The 17,691-nt window shown below is 38.8% G+C and overlaps 1 protein-coding gene across 1 annotated transcript; it reads left to right on the forward strand.

The window, feature by feature from the left end:
- The first annotated feature begins 5,326 nt into the window (after positions 1-5,326).
- On the forward strand, positions 5,327-16,076 carry LOC112327627 (uncharacterized). Its single transcript, XM_024601860.2, has 2 exons — positions 5,327-5,994; positions 15,671-16,076. The coding sequence occupies exons 1-2, from the start codon at positions 5,393-5,395 to the stop codon at positions 15,918-15,920; spliced, it is 852 nt and encodes a 283-aa protein (XP_024457628.2). The 5' UTR covers positions 5,327-5,392; the 3' UTR covers positions 15,921-16,076.
- Positions 16,077-17,691: the final 1,615 nt, after the last annotated feature.

Here is a 17,691-nt window from a genome sequence, read left to right on the forward strand (position 1 = left end):
TCTAATAGTATCATACCTTGCTACTGGAGCAAAGGTCTCTAGGTAGTCCACACCATATTGCTGAGCATAACCCTTTACCACCAATCTAGCCTTGTATTTGCATATTGACCCATCTGGATTGAGTTTTGTTTTAAAAACCCATCTTACACCTATCACCTTGCGATGCTTAGGCCTTTCAATCAGCTGCCATGTTGCATTTTTGTTGATCATTTCCATTTCTACCTCCATTGCTCTCCTCCATGCTGGAAATTCTTGAGCTTCAGTATAGCTGGTTGGTTCTAGAATTGCCATGTTGCATCTTAGGTGAATATCTTCCAATGATCTTGTGCCTCTAACTGGAAAGTCATCCACTGATTCATCAGCTACCAGTTGAGGTTGAATGGTGAATGGTTGATCAGAAATCATATTTTTCTGATGTTCCCAATCCCATATGATTGCTTCATCAACCTTCACATCTCTGCTGAGAATTACCTTCTCTGTTTGTAAGCAAAGGATTTTGTATCCTTTGGTAGTTATTCCATAGCCCACAAGAACTCCCTTCTGAGCTTTGTTGTCAAGTTTGCTCCTCTTTGGCTCAGCTATATGATAATAGCATATGCTGCCAAATATTCGAAGATGATGCATGTTTGACACCATTCCAGCCTTCATATGGTGTCTTGTCCTCCAGTGCTTTGGTTGGAAGTCGGTTCAGCAAATAAACAGAGGTATTGACTGCCTCTGCCCATAATTTGTTTGGCATTTTCTTTTCAAGTAAGAGACATCTAGCCATCTCCATTACTGTTCTGTTCTTCCTCTCACACACACCATTTTTTTGTGGTGTGTATGGTGTAGTGTACTGGTGCACAATGCCTCTGCTGTTGCAAAACTCAAGAAACTGATTTGAGGTATATTCAGTACCATTGTCAGATCTTAAGCATTTAATTAGCATGTCACTTTGATTCTCAACTAAAGCTTTGAATGTTTGAAAGATTGTAAATACTTCACTCTTAAATTTGATGAAATACACCCAACACATCCTAGTATAATCATCAATAAAGAGAATGAAATACTTGTTACCACATAATGAGGCTGTCTTCATAGGTCCACACACGTCAGTGTGGATGAGCTGAAGCTTTTGGCTGGCTCTCCATGCTTGCCCTTTAGGAAATGATGGCCTGGATTGCTTGCCAAGTTGACATGTTTCACACAATTGAATCTCACCATTCAATGTAGGCAATGCTTCAACCATTTCCTTTTGTTTCAGAATTGACAAACCCTTTTGATTGAAATGGCCAAATCTTTTATACCAAAGATTTGAAATATCCTGAGTAGCACTCACATATGCATGATTAGATACTTTATCCCAGTCAACAACAAAGCTTTTGTTTTTCATCTTTACACAGAACACTTGTTCTCCAGAAGGATCAAAGATAGTGCATTTATGATCCTTAAACTGAAGAGAATAGTTTTTCTCCATCATTTGTCCAACTCTCAATAAATTTTGACTGATTTCAGGTATGAATAACACATCAGGAATGATTTTGATACCTGAACTTGTTTGAACATTTACTGACCCTCTGCCTTTGACCTCCAGAAATTCTCCATTGCCAACCTTTACTCTGGATTTGTAAGATTCATCAAGGGTTTTGAACATTCCAGCATCATTGCACAAATGGTGTGTGCATCCACTATCGATAAGCCAAGTATCAGCTGAATCATTTGTTGAGAAACAAGTGACAGCAAAGAATTGCTCCTCCTATGTATCAACTTCATCCGCAAGGTGAGCTTGTTGAGTTTTTGGGTCTGAATTTTTAAACTTGCAGACCTTTGTGATGTGCCCTGATTGCTTGCAATTTCCACAAATTGCATCTGGCCTCCACCAGTAATATTTTTCTGAATGTGTGTTTCTTTTGCAGTGAGTGCAGGGAGGAAACTTCTTCTGTTTTGAACCTTCACTGGTGCTGCCCCCTTCATTTTTGCCTTTACTTCTCAGATTAAGCAACTTTTTTCCTTTTCCAGCTTGTTGTTTTTGCACATAAAAGGCTCCTTCAGTCAATCTGTCTTGCCTGATTGTTCTTCGTTGCTCCTGTGCTTGAAGAGCACTCATTAGTTCACCTAATGAGATTTTACTGAGGTCCTTTGATTCTTCCAGAGAGGAGATTTTGGATTCAAACCTCTCAGGAAGAGTCACAAGAACCTTCTCCACAATCCTGCTGTCAGGAAAGTCTTCTCCAAGTAATCTGATGTTGTTGATAATTAGTGAAATTCGATCAGAATACTTGGAGATTGTTTCATCTTCTTGCATGTTAAGTGCCTTAAAATCTCTCTTCAAATTCAGCACTTGCATTTGCCTTGTTCTGTCACTGCCTTGGTATTCTTCTTTTAGTTTGTTCCAAGCCTCTTTGGCAGAATTGCATGCCATAATTCTGTAGAAAATGCTTTCTGCCACAGAATTCTGGATGATTGATTTTGCCTTGGATTTCTTTGCCTTTTCCTCACTGCTGAACTTGATTTGAGCCATAGTGGGATTTGTTGGTAAGGGAGCTACTGGTTTGTCTTCGGAAACAATTTCCCAAAGATCATAAGCTTCAAGAAAAGCTTGCATCTTCACTGACCAAATGTGGTAGTTTTCGCCAGTGAATATAATGGGGGAGTTTAAAAGTAGGTTGTTGGATGTCATTTTTTAGATTTTGAAAAAGGTGTTTTGGTCTTGTAAGATCTAAGAGGGCTCTGATACCACTGTTAAGAATTATGTTGCTTTGTTTTGTGCAGGTGAAGAGATGCACAATCAAGAACAACAATGCTGAGTAATGAAAAACACGAACTACACACAAGGTGTTTGATAAAATGTCTCAGTTAGTATTTCTTAACTTCATGTCTTTAAATACATGAGAAAAACTTAACAAACTTCCCTAGTTAACAGCCACTAACTCTGTAGTGGACAATGTGCTGCCACCAACTCAGCAACAACTTCAGAAAAACAAGGGATTTACTTTGACCAAATCAAAACAGAAATGAAAGAAAAGAAAACAGACAATACTTGATTGAATAACAATTAGACAAACTGAAACACTAGAGTTAAAATGTCAATTGTCTAACATTAAAGATTTAATAAATGTGATGCAAGAGTATATCTGGAAGAATATGAGAAGGAATTGAAAAACGCAGAATTGGAGATGAGTGAATTCAAGGCTTCATATGGGTTTGTTTCAAAACAAGAGAATATGAGAATGCAGGCAAAGAAATACTGGACATTATGAAGGTGCTATTGAAGGAAGAGCTCAAGTCTGAGCTAGTGATATCAACTATAGAGTGAGTGAATAAATCGCTTTAGCTGAATTGGGGAGTTCATTTTCTATGAAAAATCCCTTCAGGGTTCCATTTTTGGAGTGCTCGAGTTAAGAATAACCTGAAACAACAAAAGGGGCATACAAGGGTGAAGCAGATGAGATTAATCGCCCATATATTGCCAATCCATTAAAGCACACAGGTGGATGTTTGATTAGGTGAAGGTCAATGCAGAAGTAGGATTCATGATTGAGTACAGAACATATAATATTTATATAATAATTAAGAACAGTAACTATTTACTATTTGTTGGCACCAATCCATTGCAGTGCAAATGTGGATGCTTGAGTTAGGTTGATGTCACTGCAGAAGTTGGATTATGATCCGCACATCATCAAGAATAAAATGAATACAAACTAAAGGATTTGGTATTATTTGAATTATATCTTAAAGGTAATGATTGGTTGTCTCATCCCCAATAAACCCTGATTTCTGATGTCCAAATCCTGATGATAAGAAGGACTTGTTAGCATGCGATCAAGTCACTTGTTGAGGAGGGCGTCTGTGAGAAGTTCTGCAAGTGTTGGCAAATGGGGGCTATGTAGCATTTAGCAACCTGCTTCTGCAGTGGGCAGCAGATAGACCAACGCTTGCTACTTAAGGTGTTTATTTTTTCAGTTTTGTTCCTTGAGCACCGAGAAAAGAATAATTGTACAGGCAACCAGCTGTACTGTCACGATTTCATATGGTTTTCATTACTTAAACGCAAATTGGAGCTAACATCAATAATTTTGCCCAAATTGATTCTTGCTTACGAGCCTAGATTCATGGCCTATGATACAATCTTATTTTTTTCATCATCAAGAAGGGCGAGCCTGGCCATTTATCGAGCGCGTAATTATTCAATGAATAGCCACCTATTTGTGGTCGAGACTTGAGAGGAATGTACCAGCAATGGAAGGGGAGGCAAAGAGGCACTCTGTACTAATGCCCTCTAGCCTGCAATCTTCGTTTAAATATTCGCGGCAAACTATAATGTTATCTCCTCCTGTTTGGCTGTTTCCATGACCGGAAGATTAAAGAAAGAGTTAGATGCTGCAGATTGTTGGATAAAATTGCTACAAGAGAATTTAAAAAACAGGGCGCAAATCTCACTTCAGGAAAACAGTCAATGAAGCACCATTTTTCTAGAGTTAATTCAGTTAATTCAAAGTTAAATCGAAGGGTGAACTACAGATCCCTCAGCTTGGTCGTGTGTGCATTTTAGGCTAACCTTTTAGGTCCTTATGTGCATATTCCTGTTAAGACCACCAGCCAGGTCCTGCTCTGGCAGGAGCCAGCTTCTGAATCCTAATATCAGAAAAAAGTTAGCAGTGATACAAGTGTTGATCTCGCGAGTAATACACGTATCCTTACCAATGCGGAAGATTGGTGGGAGAATCAAGCAAAAGAATTAACAATGCTGCATATGTTACTACAATGAAGTTTAATAAAGGCGTCGGCATATAAAACGGAGACAAGCGATGCAAGCCACTCGTGCAAAGTGCAAACAATTTAATAGTGTCTTGAGCTTTAATAATTATCTAGAAATTCTAACAATGGTCCAAGTAATTCGTGTATATGTCGTCCATTTTTCTCTATCTCGACGGATCTGGATCTTGATTTATTTAATGAAGTTTGCAGCTCAAGGCGCTTCAAATGGAGACAATCCAGACAGACCATATTCTTTTAAGATGCTGAAGCTACATAAAATACTAGAGAGGTTAATGTGGCAACAGGGGAGGCGAAAATGAAGATGACTCTTCTTGTTATATTTATAAAAACACAGAAATGAAAAACTAGCGAGACACCTCACACACATGACATAACCTTCAAGGACTTGAATATTGCGTATCATTGGAACTATGTTGGGCAAGAATATGACAAGGTAACCGAATTCAAAGGAGAGCCTTCACTGGCCTCACATGCTCACCACGTCAACTCTGCACACAGCTGTCTCCTTCCATTATCATCTTGTGTCGCTATATAAAAAGAACCACATCATGGATTAACCATCTCAGTTTCAAATCATCTCTCAAAACAAAACTTTCTGCACAAAAAAAGAAAAGAACAGATAAAAGCAACAATGTCCGGTAAATACCGTGTTAGATCAGTTAGCTTGCCTTCAAGATCACACCCCACAACACTAACAGTCGAAGAAGAGCTGAACAAGCTCAAAGCATGGCAGGCATTGTCAACATCAGGGTCCATTTGCAATGGTCTATTGGGAGTGGAGGACTTGTACAAATATGTGGATGAGTTTCTCAACTTGGCATCAACCCAAGAAGTCCTCTCTCGCCATGAAAATGGAAAATGCCACAACGAATTATTGGACGGGTCAGTGAGGCTCTTAGATGTTTGCAGCATTGCAAGGGACACCATGTTGAGGTTTAAGGAGCAAATTCAAGCTCTTCAGTCCGCTTTACGCAGGAGAAAGGGAGATTCAAGCATAGAAAGCAGTGTAGCTACTTTTACTTGCTTCAGGAAGAAGATGAAAAAGGATGCCAAAAAGTTGATTGCTTCATTGAAGCAAATGGATAACAAACTTGGGGCATCTTCACTTCTAGATCAAGACCAGCACCTCTCCGCGGTGATAAAGGTGATCAGAGAAGTTAATGTTATTAACTGTTCCATCTTCCAATCCCTCCTGTTGTTCATGTCAACATCATCCAAGCCAAAACAAAGCAGGTGGTCCCTTGTTTCGAAGTTGATGCACAAGGGAGAAATAGCCTGTGAAGAGAAGCAAGAAAATGTTAATGAGTTGGTAGCAGTGTATGCTGCACTAAGTGAAGTGTCTGATTCCGAGAAGGTGAAAATTACCTATAAGAAACTTGAGGCTTTGGTGATCAGCATTGAAGATCTCGAGAGTTGTTTGGAGCGTGTATTCAGGGTCTTGATTAAAACAAGAGCCTCTCTTTTGAACGTAATCTCCCTATAGAGCTTTCTCAATCATCCATAGGCATCCAAATATTAGAGGATCTGCTATGGGATTCAGTATTGAAATGAAAAGCTATGTACATGAATCAAATTTTGTAACTAATACAATGAAATACACGTGATCCATATCTTGATCATTCCAGTTCCTTTCTTACTTTCTCTTTCGGTTGATAAAGGGTCAGGACAGATTAACATTCTACTGAAAGATCCTTTTCCCAGGATATCCGAACACGTAACCTTACTGTCGATTAGCAAATCATAGTTCCGGACAGAGAAAATTGCCAAGTTAGAAAATGCAATTTTAATTAGCTGAGACAGAATTAGCAAACTCACAGAAATGAATGTCTGCTGCATCTTGGATTCTTTCACAATAAGCTATACCCCTGCTGCAATCTGTTACGTGTGCAATGTTCAGTGATCCAAACAGTATTGGCTCTGCTTGGTGGGTTTGGGTATGGTGGAAGCTTAGCAGGGAAGAATGGCAAGATTCAGTGCCTGAAAATGGCGAGGGTGTGGGCAAGGGCGGAGCCAGGAATATTTTTTGTCCTGGGCTATTAAATAAATATATAAATATTTTTTAAGATTGATTATTAACTCATGTACATGAATTTTTGAAGTTAATAGTAAAATTTTAATTCAAATACACTACCCAAAATATTAAAAAATAAATTTAAAAGTACATAAAATTAAAGCGAAAGTAAAAATAAACTCACTATTAAAGTTACATCCTTTGATGTTTTGTAGAATATAATTCATCTATAATAAAATCTGAATCGATATTGTAACAACCCCTCAACCGGGATAAAATAACAATCTCATGTCAACTGGAAAACAAAGTAATAATTAAATTTTTTCCCTCTTTCATTTCCTCCTTCCTTCACTTGATTCTTCCCTAGATTAGTGTTTTATAAGTTGGACTTTGTAAGTTTACAAGGTTATTCTTTCACTTTTTTTATTTTTTTTCCTTGGATTTTTTTTATGTTTTTCCCTTACTTTTTTCTATTTCTCTCTCGCCTTTTCTTTTCTTTCTTTTTCTATTCTACTTCTGCCCAGTCGGCAACATATAAAAGGAAGGAGGAGCTGATTTGTTTTATTTTTTAATGGCAAATAACTATTTTACTCTTAATGAGTCATTTTGCTTTTATTTGACGGTTCTTTTTTTTGTTAGCACTACCAAGCTCCGTTCATCCTAAAATTTTAACCATATTTTATTCAATATATTTTAAGATCCCTCGTAAAATTTCAGCTCGATCTGATGGTCGGATTGAAAATTACGTTCAATAACGTAAAACTGGTCAAATTGTGATTTTTCATCAAATTTCTGAATTTCTCCAAAAATTCTGAAATTTTAACCCAAGCTAAAGCATCATATTAGAAGGCTCCTCACAAATTTTCAGAATTTTTTAATAACTTAATTAAAAATTATGAATTTTTTTTACATAAAACTAATCAAAAAATAATGATAAAATCTTGACATGGGCTAAAGCCCACCCCAGCCTTTGCCATACCTCCGCCTATGGGTGTGGGTAGCCGGGTTACAGTAGAAAGTTTGTTAACATTCCTTAATTACAAGAGAGTCATTCATTTCTCATTTTTCTTCACGTGAAAACTCATGCAGTCTGTTACAGGTATATATAGCTGAAGACTACCCTCAGCTGCCCCTGATGGAATTATTACATTTAATCAAAACGTTGTGTTTAAAGAAAATACGAAACAGTGCAGTTTAATTGGCTTAATGAAACGGTGCGTATCCAGTAACGGTTATTTAATTTGAATCTCATATCAATCCTCTTCTTCTCCTTCTTCAGTTGGTAACAATCGCCCCTCCTTGAATCCAACCTTGTCCTCAAGGTTGAAAGTGGGAAACCTCATGCTTAATTCATCAGTGAATTCTCATGTTGCATCAGCAGGAGGTAGCCCCTCCCAATGGACTAGAACTTGGGTGGTAGCTTTGTGATTTTTTTCTTGATAAACGTCTGTCTAATATGGCTCTTGGATGCAGGTAAGGTGTTGGTTGTGGTGCTAGTAGGGTCGATTGCACTATCTGGTTGCCCACATGCTTCTTGAGCTCAGATACGTTGAAAACTGGATGAATCATTGAAGATGGTGGCAGATTGAGCTTATATGCCACGATTCCCACCTTTGCTAACACCTGGTAAGGACCGTAGTATTTTGCAGCTAATTTGTGTGAAACTCTAGTAGCTGTAGATTGTTGTCTGTTTGGTTGAAGCTTGAGATAAACATAATCTTTCACCTCAAAACTTTTGTCACTCCGCCTTCTGTTTGCAGTGGTAGTCATTCGATGCTGAACTGTTTGTAGATGTGACCGGACTCTCTTAATCAGGTTTTCTTTAGTAGTTAGATATGCATCCACTGACTTTACTGCAGAATCCCTAGGAAAGTAAGGAATGTGTATGGGAGGAGGAACCCCGTACAACACTTCGTAGGGTGTCATCTTGGTAGTTGAATGATAATTGGTGTTGTACCACCACTCTGCGAGGGGAAGCCATTTTGCCCATTGGTGAGGATGATCTCCGGTCATGCATTTTAGGTAGTGTTCGATGCATTTGTTGATAACTTCGGTCTGACCATCAGTCTGCGGGTGGTATGCTGTAGAGTAGTGAAGATCCATGCCTTGGATGTTGAACATCTCCTTCCAAAACCTGCTGAGAAATACTGGATCCCTGTCGCTAGTGATAGATGCTGGTAACCCATGTAGTTTATATCTATTGTCCATAAACATCTTGGCAACCTTAGGAGTAGAGTAGGGGTGACTTAGTGCAAGACAGTGAGCATACTTACTGAACCGATCCACCACCACCAGAATAACATCCTTTCCCTCAGACTTGGGTTGGCCTTCGACGAAATCTATACTGATATTGATGAATGGTGCATACGGAATAGGCAGTGGCTGTAGAAGACCTGGGCTAGCCACATTTTCGTGTTTGTTTCATTGACACACACTGCATTCTCTGATATGTTGCCTTATGTGTTTTTGTTGTCCTCTCCAGTAGAATAAGCTTCCCACCATCTTAGCAGTAACCATCATGCCGGAATGCCCCCCACAGTTGAGTTATGGAACATAGAAATAAGCTTACCCCGTAGTTCCTGATTATTGCCTACCAGTATCTTTCCCTTCCTGTTAAGATGGCCATTAACCCACGTATAGTGTGGATGAGAGGCTGGAGATTGCTGCAAATCGTGAATGAGAGTTTGAATGATGGGATCATTGTCATAAGACTGCACAATCTCCTGCATAACCATTGTAGAAATTGTTGAAGTTGTTAATGCATAGAGTTCTTTACTTGGAATCCTGGAGAGTGCATCTGCAGGAACATTCTCTTTTCCTTGCTTGTATTCTATGTCATAGTCATAACCCAAGAGTTTGACTAACCATACATGCTGGGCAGGAGTCGTCAGTTTCTGGTGTAGGAGGTATTTTAGGCTTATGTGATCCCTCTGGATGTGAAAGTGTCTTCCCCACAAATAGTGTTTCTATTTAGTGACTGCTTGTAGGATTGCCAGCATTTCCCTCTCGTAGACAGACATGATTTGTTGTTTTGGACCCAAGGATTTGCTTATGAAAGCAATTGGATGGCCCTCTTACATTAGGACTGCCCCGACCCCTGTTAGAGATGCATCTGTTTCTACTATAAACTGCTTATTGAAGTCAGGTAGAGCCAACACAGGAGCACTTGTCATTAGTTTCTTCAAGAGTGTGAATGCCTGTGTAGCTTCCTCATTCCACCCTAAGGCTTCCTTTCTCAACAGATTAGTTAAGGGTTTAGAAATGTTGTCATACCTCTTAACAAACCTTTGGTAGTACCCTGTCAACCCCAAGAACCCTCTTAGCTGTTTCAGATTTTTAGGAATTGGCCAATCTAGAATGGCCTGAATCTTGAGAAGGTCGGTTGCTATCCCTTGTGCTGAGATGATGTGACCCAAGTATTCTACCTGCCTCTTGCTGAAAAAACATTTGTTAGCCTTGGCCACTAGCTGATGCCCCTTTAATAGCTATAGAACTATACTTAGATGTTTGTAATCATCGATTAAGGAGCTGCTGTAAACTAGTATGTCATCGAAGAACACCAAAATCAACTTCCTTAAATGATCTCTGAAGACTTCATTCATGAGGCTCTGAAAGGTGGCGGGGGCATTGGTTAAGCCGAAGGGCATAATCAGAAATTCGTAATGGCCACTGTGAGTCCTGAAAGCTGTCTTAAATTCGTCCCCTGTAGACATTCAGATTTGGTGGTACCCTGATCGAAGATCGATCTTGGAAAATGTTGTTGCGCCCACCAATTCTTCCAGTAATTCTTCGATCATGGGAATGGGGTATTTGTCTTTGATAGTGAGTTTGTTTAAGGCTCTATAGTCGACACAAAATCTCCAAGTGGAGTCTTTTTTCTTCACCAAAATCACTGGCGATGCAAATGGGCTGTTGTTGGTTCTGATAATTCTAGCTTCCAGCATTTCTTTCACCATCTTCTCAAGAATATCCTTCTGGAGTCCAGAGTATCGATAGGGCCTTAGATTGATTGCTTCACTATCTGCTTTTAATAGAATTCTGTGGTCGTGAGCTCTAGGTGGTGGCAATCCCTTCGGTTCATGGAATAAATCCTGGTAGGATTGAAGAAGACTCAACAGATCAGTATCCTTGATGTCAGGGAACATGGTGGTAATTGTTCTTGCGTCTATTGCCTCTTCTTCTCCATCTTCAACTGTCATGAGACTACATAAGAAGTAGTTGGCCACTTGCCCCTAATTGCCCACTAAAGAACTCAACTGTTTTAGCTCAATGGTCTGGAACTTGGGTGGATTTTCTCCTTTAAGTAAGACTCTCTCCCCCTGCCAATCAAAAGACATCCATAAGTGTTTATAGTTGCATAAGATGTCACCTAACATGGATAGCCATTGTATCCCCAATACCATTTCGCAGTTGCTGAGGTCAATGATATACACGTCTGTTTGGAAGCTTATCCCCTGCATCTTCCACCTGAGTCCCCTGCACATGGATTTGCATACCATCTTTTCCCCATTGGCTGCTTGCACTATCATGGGTTTTATGGTTGTTAGCTGGAGTTATAGTTTAAGGGCTAGGGTGGTGTTTAGGAAATTGTGGGTGCTGCCTGAATCTATCAGAATACAAACTGTAGTCTTGTCTATTTTGCCATTGACCTTCATAGTGTTTAGTCTCACGGTTCCTTCCAAAGATCTAAGGAAATGTGGGGTGTAAGTTCCCTTTCATTAGCTCTGTCTTCGGTCACCTCTTCCTCCATTACTCCCTCTTTTTCCTCCAGAACACTAAGGGAATACACTCTTTTATTCTTACATCGGTGTCCTGGCACAAACTTGTCATCGCACCAAAAACACAGCCCCTTCAGTCTTCTATCCTCAAAGTCTTGGTTGCGAATGGATTTGGTGGGTTTTGTGTAGGTCTTTGTGTAGCTACTGCCAGGGTTATTAGTCCATGGAGTAGGAGTGGGTTTTTGTGGAGCTACATGAGGGTTTGCAATGTTGGTTGTGGAATGTGGTGGACAAGTAGTCGTGGCTGGCACAGATTGGTGTTGGAAAACAGTGGGTGGTCTCCTGACATAGGCTGGGGATCTCCTGTATGTTTGTGTATTGGATTGTAGTCGAGACAGGTTATATGCATGTCTAAGGGTTTTTGGTTCGAACATCTTGACTATGTTTTTAATCTCTGTTTCCAGTCCCCCTAGGAAGATAACCAAAGCTTGTTTCTCACTTACTTCAGCCTTGTTCCATAAAATATCAAAGTCCTGGATGTATTCCTCCAACTCTCCTCGTTGCTTCAATTCCATTAGTTCCTCTAGAGGGTCTTGTTGGCCCCCAAACCAGTAGCAAATGGCCTCCACATAATCTTCCCACGAGGATTTTTGGTTTCCCAAACTTTTAAGGAAGTTTTGATGCCAATAAAGAGCAACCCCATCAAGATAATAAGATGCAATTTGTAATTTTTCTGAATCAGCAACCTCCTCTATCTCAAAATATTGTGTGCATTTAAAAAACCATTTGTGCACATCTTCCCCATTGAAAGTAGGGAAAAAATGTTTGAGTCTGTGTACCTTGTAAGTCGACATTTTGTCCTCACGAGGCTCCTTGTCCCTGAATTCAGCTCCCTCTAGACTTGGAACTGGCCTCTCAGTGTTGTAACTAGAGCTTCCTGGAGCCTGAGAGAGTTTCAAGAGGGTAAACTCTATTTGTTGTGCCATGGTGCCCATCATGTGCCTTATATCATTAATCTGGGTCCCCTGGTTCTCAATGGTTTGATCAAGCTTTAAACTATGTCCCTTCAGTATGTCCACCAGTTGTTCATACTTCTGGCCACTGTCCTGCTTGACTGCTACGATGGCGTCTTCCATGTGTTTGATCTCAGTGGTTCTAGTGTCCGGTGGCATGGTCGTAGTCCGTGGATTGTCAGCTCTGATACCACTTGTTACGTGTGCAATGTTCAGTGATCCAAACAGTATTGGCTCTGCTTGGTGGGTTTGGGTATGGTGGAAGCTTAGCAGGGAAGAATGGCAAGATTAAGTGCGTGAACATGGCGAGGGTGTGGGCAGCTGGGTTATAGTAGAAAGTTTGTTAACATTCCTTAATTGCAAGAGAGCCATTCATTTCTCATTTTTCTTCACGTGAAAACTCATGCAGTCTGTTACGTACAGGTATATATAGCTGAAGACTACCCTCAGTTGCCCCTGATGGAATTATTACATTTAATCAAAACGCTGTGTTTAAAGAAAATACGAAACGGTGCAGTTTAATTGGCTTAATGAAACGGTGCTTATCCAGTAACGGTTATTTAATTTGAATCTCATATCAATCCTCTTCTTCTCCTTCTTCAGTTGGTAACACAATCCCCCTTGCAGTCTTATGTCCTTCTGCTAAACTGATTTGATATTGTTTCCATTTTCGATAATCTTTTGATCTAAAAGCTAAGACTCTTAATCTTTTGCTAGATATATATATATATATATAAATCAATATTTCAATCTTGGATTCTACGGCAGTAGAAGCTTCATTAGCAGTTAATTTCCTGAAAATTCTAGCTCAGCGTCTGTGCTACATGGAAAAAGGAGATGCAAGTAAAGAAACAAAAAAATGGTTCTTCATTATAAAAAAAAGGGGGGGGCTTTTTGTCCATAGCAGCCTGGATTTGCAGCAAATGATACACTGTCAAATTAATTAATGCGATTCACCTTGTGTCCAACAAGCCCTGATTTCTGATGTTCAAAACCTAAGGAGAAGGTTTTGTAATTATGAGATCAAATCACATGCTGAGGAATCTGCATGTGTTGGCTAATTGGAACTGTTTCGCATTTATCCATCAGCATCTGTGAGACACCTTCCCTGAAGTAGGCAGCAGACTAGGCCATTGTTTGCTACTCGAGGTGTCGAGGGTTTTTCTTCTTCTCAAGAGTAGTCTGTCACTAACATTACATATGGTTTTCATTACTTAAATGAAATTGTTAGCTAACATTAATAATCTTGCCCTAATTGATTCTTACATACAAGCCTAGATTCGTGGCCTACTATTTATAAATTATTAATTGTCGTTCATCATGTAGAGCGAGCCCAGCAATTTTATCAAACACACAATTACCATTCAATGAATAGGACCTAATTGTGGTTGAGACTTGAGAGGATGCTACAAGCTATGACAGAGGCGGCAAGGAGGCACACTGCACCGAACCCTGTAATAGCCTGTATTCTTCGTTTAAATATTTATGGCGAGACCATAATGTTATATTCTGCAGCTAGCAGCATTGAGAATATAATTAGGTTCCGTGAAATTGTTGGATAAAAATGCTACAAGAAAAAATATAAAAGGCAAGACAAATCACATAGCTATCACATGCATATTCTCTGTACATGAAACACCAAATTATTTTTTCTTGAATAATTAGTTCAGTTGATAAAAGAGTTAAAATGTAGGGCTAATCCACAAGTCCATCAGAATGATCCGATGTGCATGTTCTGCTAATCTAGATGTCCTTTCACGTACATTCCTGTTAAGATCATGAACTAGCTAAGGTCCTTCTCCGGCAGGATCCTCTTGACACCCTAACAGCCACATTCTGAACCTTACAGCAATAAACACAACGTTATCAATAGCCCAAAAAAGAAGTTAGCAGCGATACCGCGAGTGATGCACCCGTCCTTACCAAGACGTATGATCGGTGGGAGAATAACACGAAAGAATTAACTATACTGCATATTGTTTGCGATGTCGTTCAACAAAAAGCATCACCATATAAAAAAGTAGACAAGACGAGTACAAACCACTCGTGTGAACAATTTAATAGTGACCTGAGCTTTAAATATAATAATCATGGGCCATATAATTCTTGTATCATAACATTTTTCTTCGTCATAAGAGATCTGGATCCTGATTTGTTTAGTGAAGTTTGCATTTCAAGGTTATTACGCGACAATCCAGACAGGTCGTATTTTTTAATCCGGTGAAGCTACATAAAATACTAGAGAGGCTAATGTGGCAGTAGGGGAGGCGAAAACGGTGATGACTCTTCTTGTTATATTTATAACCTTCAAGGACTTAAATATTGCATATCATTGGAACTATGTTGGCCAAGAATATGACAAGGTAACCGAATTCAGAGGAGAGACCACAGTGGCCTCACATGCTCACCACATCGACCCTGTCCAACCATATCTACTTTTATTACCCTCTTGTGTTTCTATATAAAGAGAACCGCATCATTGGCAAAGCATATCAGGTTCAAACCTTCTCTGAAATCAAAGCATCCGGCGAGAAGAAAAGGGAAAATATAAAAGCAATCATGGCTTGTAAGTATCATGTTAGATCAATTAGCTTGCCTTCAAGATCACATCCTACCACACAGAGAATCGAAGAAGAGCTGAACAAGCTCAAAGCATGGGAGGTGTCATCAAACTCAACATCAGGGTCGATCTGCAATGGTCTATCAGGACTAGAGGACTTGTACAAATGTATGGATGATTTGCTCAATTTGGCATCAACCCAACAAGTCCTCTCTCGCTATGAAAATGAAAAATGTCTCGACGAATTATTGGATGGATCCGTGAGGCTCTTGGATGTTTGCAGCATTGGAAGGGACATCTTGTTGAGGTTCAGGGAACAAGTTCAAGCTCTTCAATCCGCTTTCCGCAGGAGAAAGGGAGATTCAAGCACAGAAAGCAGTGTAGCTACTTTTACTTGCTTCAGGAAGAAGATGAAAAAGGATGCCAAAAAGTTGATTGCTTCATTGAAGCAAATGGATAACAAACTTGGGGCATCTTCACTTCTAGATCAAGATCAGCACCTCTCCGCGGTGATTAGGGTGATCAGAGAAGTTAATGTTATTAACTGTTCCATCTTCCAATCCCTCCTGATGTTCCTGTCAACATCATCCAAGCCAAACCAAAGCAGGTGGTCCCTTGTTTCGAAGTTGATGCACAAGGGAGTAATAGCCTGTGAAGAGAAGCAAGAAAATGTAAATGAAATAGAAACTGTTGATGCTGCACTAAGTGAAGTGTCTGATTCCGAGAAGGTGAAAATTGCACAGAAGAGACTTGAGGCTTTGGAGATGAGCATTGATGACCTTGGGAATTGTTTGGAGCGTCTGTCCAGGCCCTTGATTAAATCAAGAGCCTCTCTTTTGAACATAATCTCCCAATAAATCATTCTTGATCATTGATACAATCCTGGCATCCAAATTTTAGAGGATCTGCTATAGGATTCAATATTCATATCAAGTGCCATGTACATGAAACGAATTTTGTAATTAATACAGTGAAATAACCACAAGGTTTTCTATCCATGTTGTGATCATTTCTTATCTTTTTGTTTCTCTTCTTTACTTTCCTCGCTTCTATACTTAAAAATCCTTGTGCAAGCCATCTAATTATGTAACCATGCTGTTATAAACTGTGAATAGGGCTATGGTATGATTGTCATAGACAGAGAAAACTCAAGTGAAAAATGAAACAATAATCATCTCTGGCAGAGTTCTTTACAGTAATTTTTACATTGCTCCCATCTGCCTTTCAGTGCTAAACGAATCCTGTCTTGTTTACAAGATTTTAATCATTTTCAAAACTTAAAAAGTTTTGGTTCAACAGATTCAAGTATCTTAATCTTTGAATCCAGGGTATAGAAGCTTCACTAGCAGCTAATTTTATGAAAAAATACAACTCTAGATGCGTGGCTAAAAATGCAGACTGCAGGATAAAACAAAAGTTACAAGGCCAAGGACTCAGGACACAGATGGTTGATCATTATAATTCATCAGTGAAGCACCAAATTATTCTTTGTATTTAAACTATGTGAATATGATATTGCCAATAAATATTTAACCATGGGTGTCATTAATCTCCGATTGACGTGAGTTTAAAATCTTTATGATAACAAGGTGGTGGTGGCGGCGGCGGCGGCGGCGATGATGCCTTGCATTCTAGCTCTTCCTTCATCTCTTGCCTTTCTTTTTCAAATGTCAAATCAGTTTATTTCTTTTTTCAAGATTTTACATTTATTAATTTATCGTACTCCACGTGTGATCGACAAATTAAGACAGCAAGGGAGAATATGAGCTAAGGATTTATTAAATACACACGCATATATACCGAGAAAGAGAGAGAAAAGGGAGAAATGATTCAAATATATATATATATATATATATATAATCTATGCATGTTCATGTGTGTTAAATACATTATTTTAAATCAATTTAAAACTCCTATTTATATTTTTCGTTGAACTCATAAGATTATATAATTAAATTCTTGATTTAACTAAATCAATTTTTAAAAATTCTAATTTGACCCCAGGATTTTAATTTCTTCCAATTAAAACCTAAATTGACTTCAAAATCAATTTTTCTTGAAAACAAACCCTCCATAAATTTAATTAAACCTTCAATGAAATTTTAATTGAGTCCATAAACATCTGATTTTAAACTTTTCTTCCTCAAATTGAATTTTTTTTGTCAACAGGGCTCTCATCAGTCAACAAAATACTGTCAAATTTCAATCTTTGTATTTTTGAACCTCCTTAACCAAATTCTAGCCATTTTCATGACGCTCCGGCATCCTTTTCTCACTACTATTATTTTTTTGGATTTTTTTGTTTTTTAGCTCGAATATTTTTTTTTGGAAGAGAAAACATGAATTTAGATAATAACCCAAAAATAGGTTATGACAGTTGCTCGCCCTCTTTACAATGCTTACGGCAGAAAATCTCATAAGAGATTTTAGATAGTTAGCTTTGTAAAGAAGAAAAAGGAAAAGATAACAGACACACCATATCAAAAAATGATGAATTGTTTTGAAAATATTTGAAGTGAGGGCTAGAAAGCGCACTCAGCGGAAAAACAGGAAGGTTTTTTTTTGTGAAATTCAAATATTTTTGAAATGATCGAATTGTCATGGGTGACCTACCCAAACGATGCATAT

Source organism: Populus trichocarpa, chromosome 5 (genome assembly GCF_000002775.5).
Source record: "Populus trichocarpa isolate Nisqually-1 chromosome 5, P.trichocarpa_v4.1, whole genome shotgun sequence".
Taxonomy (NCBI): domain Eukaryota; kingdom Viridiplantae; phylum Streptophyta; class Magnoliopsida; order Malpighiales; family Salicaceae; genus Populus; species Populus trichocarpa.

Coding starts and splice junctions, on each gene's coding strand:
- LOC112327627 (XM_024601860.2), top strand. CDS start 5,393: ATGTCCGGTAAATACCGTGTTAGATCAGTTAGCTTGCCTTCAAGATCA. Junction 5,995..15,670: donor TCCAAGCCAAAACAAAGCAG/GTGGTCCCTTGT, acceptor AAACCAAAGCAG/GTGGTCCCTTGTTTCGAAGT.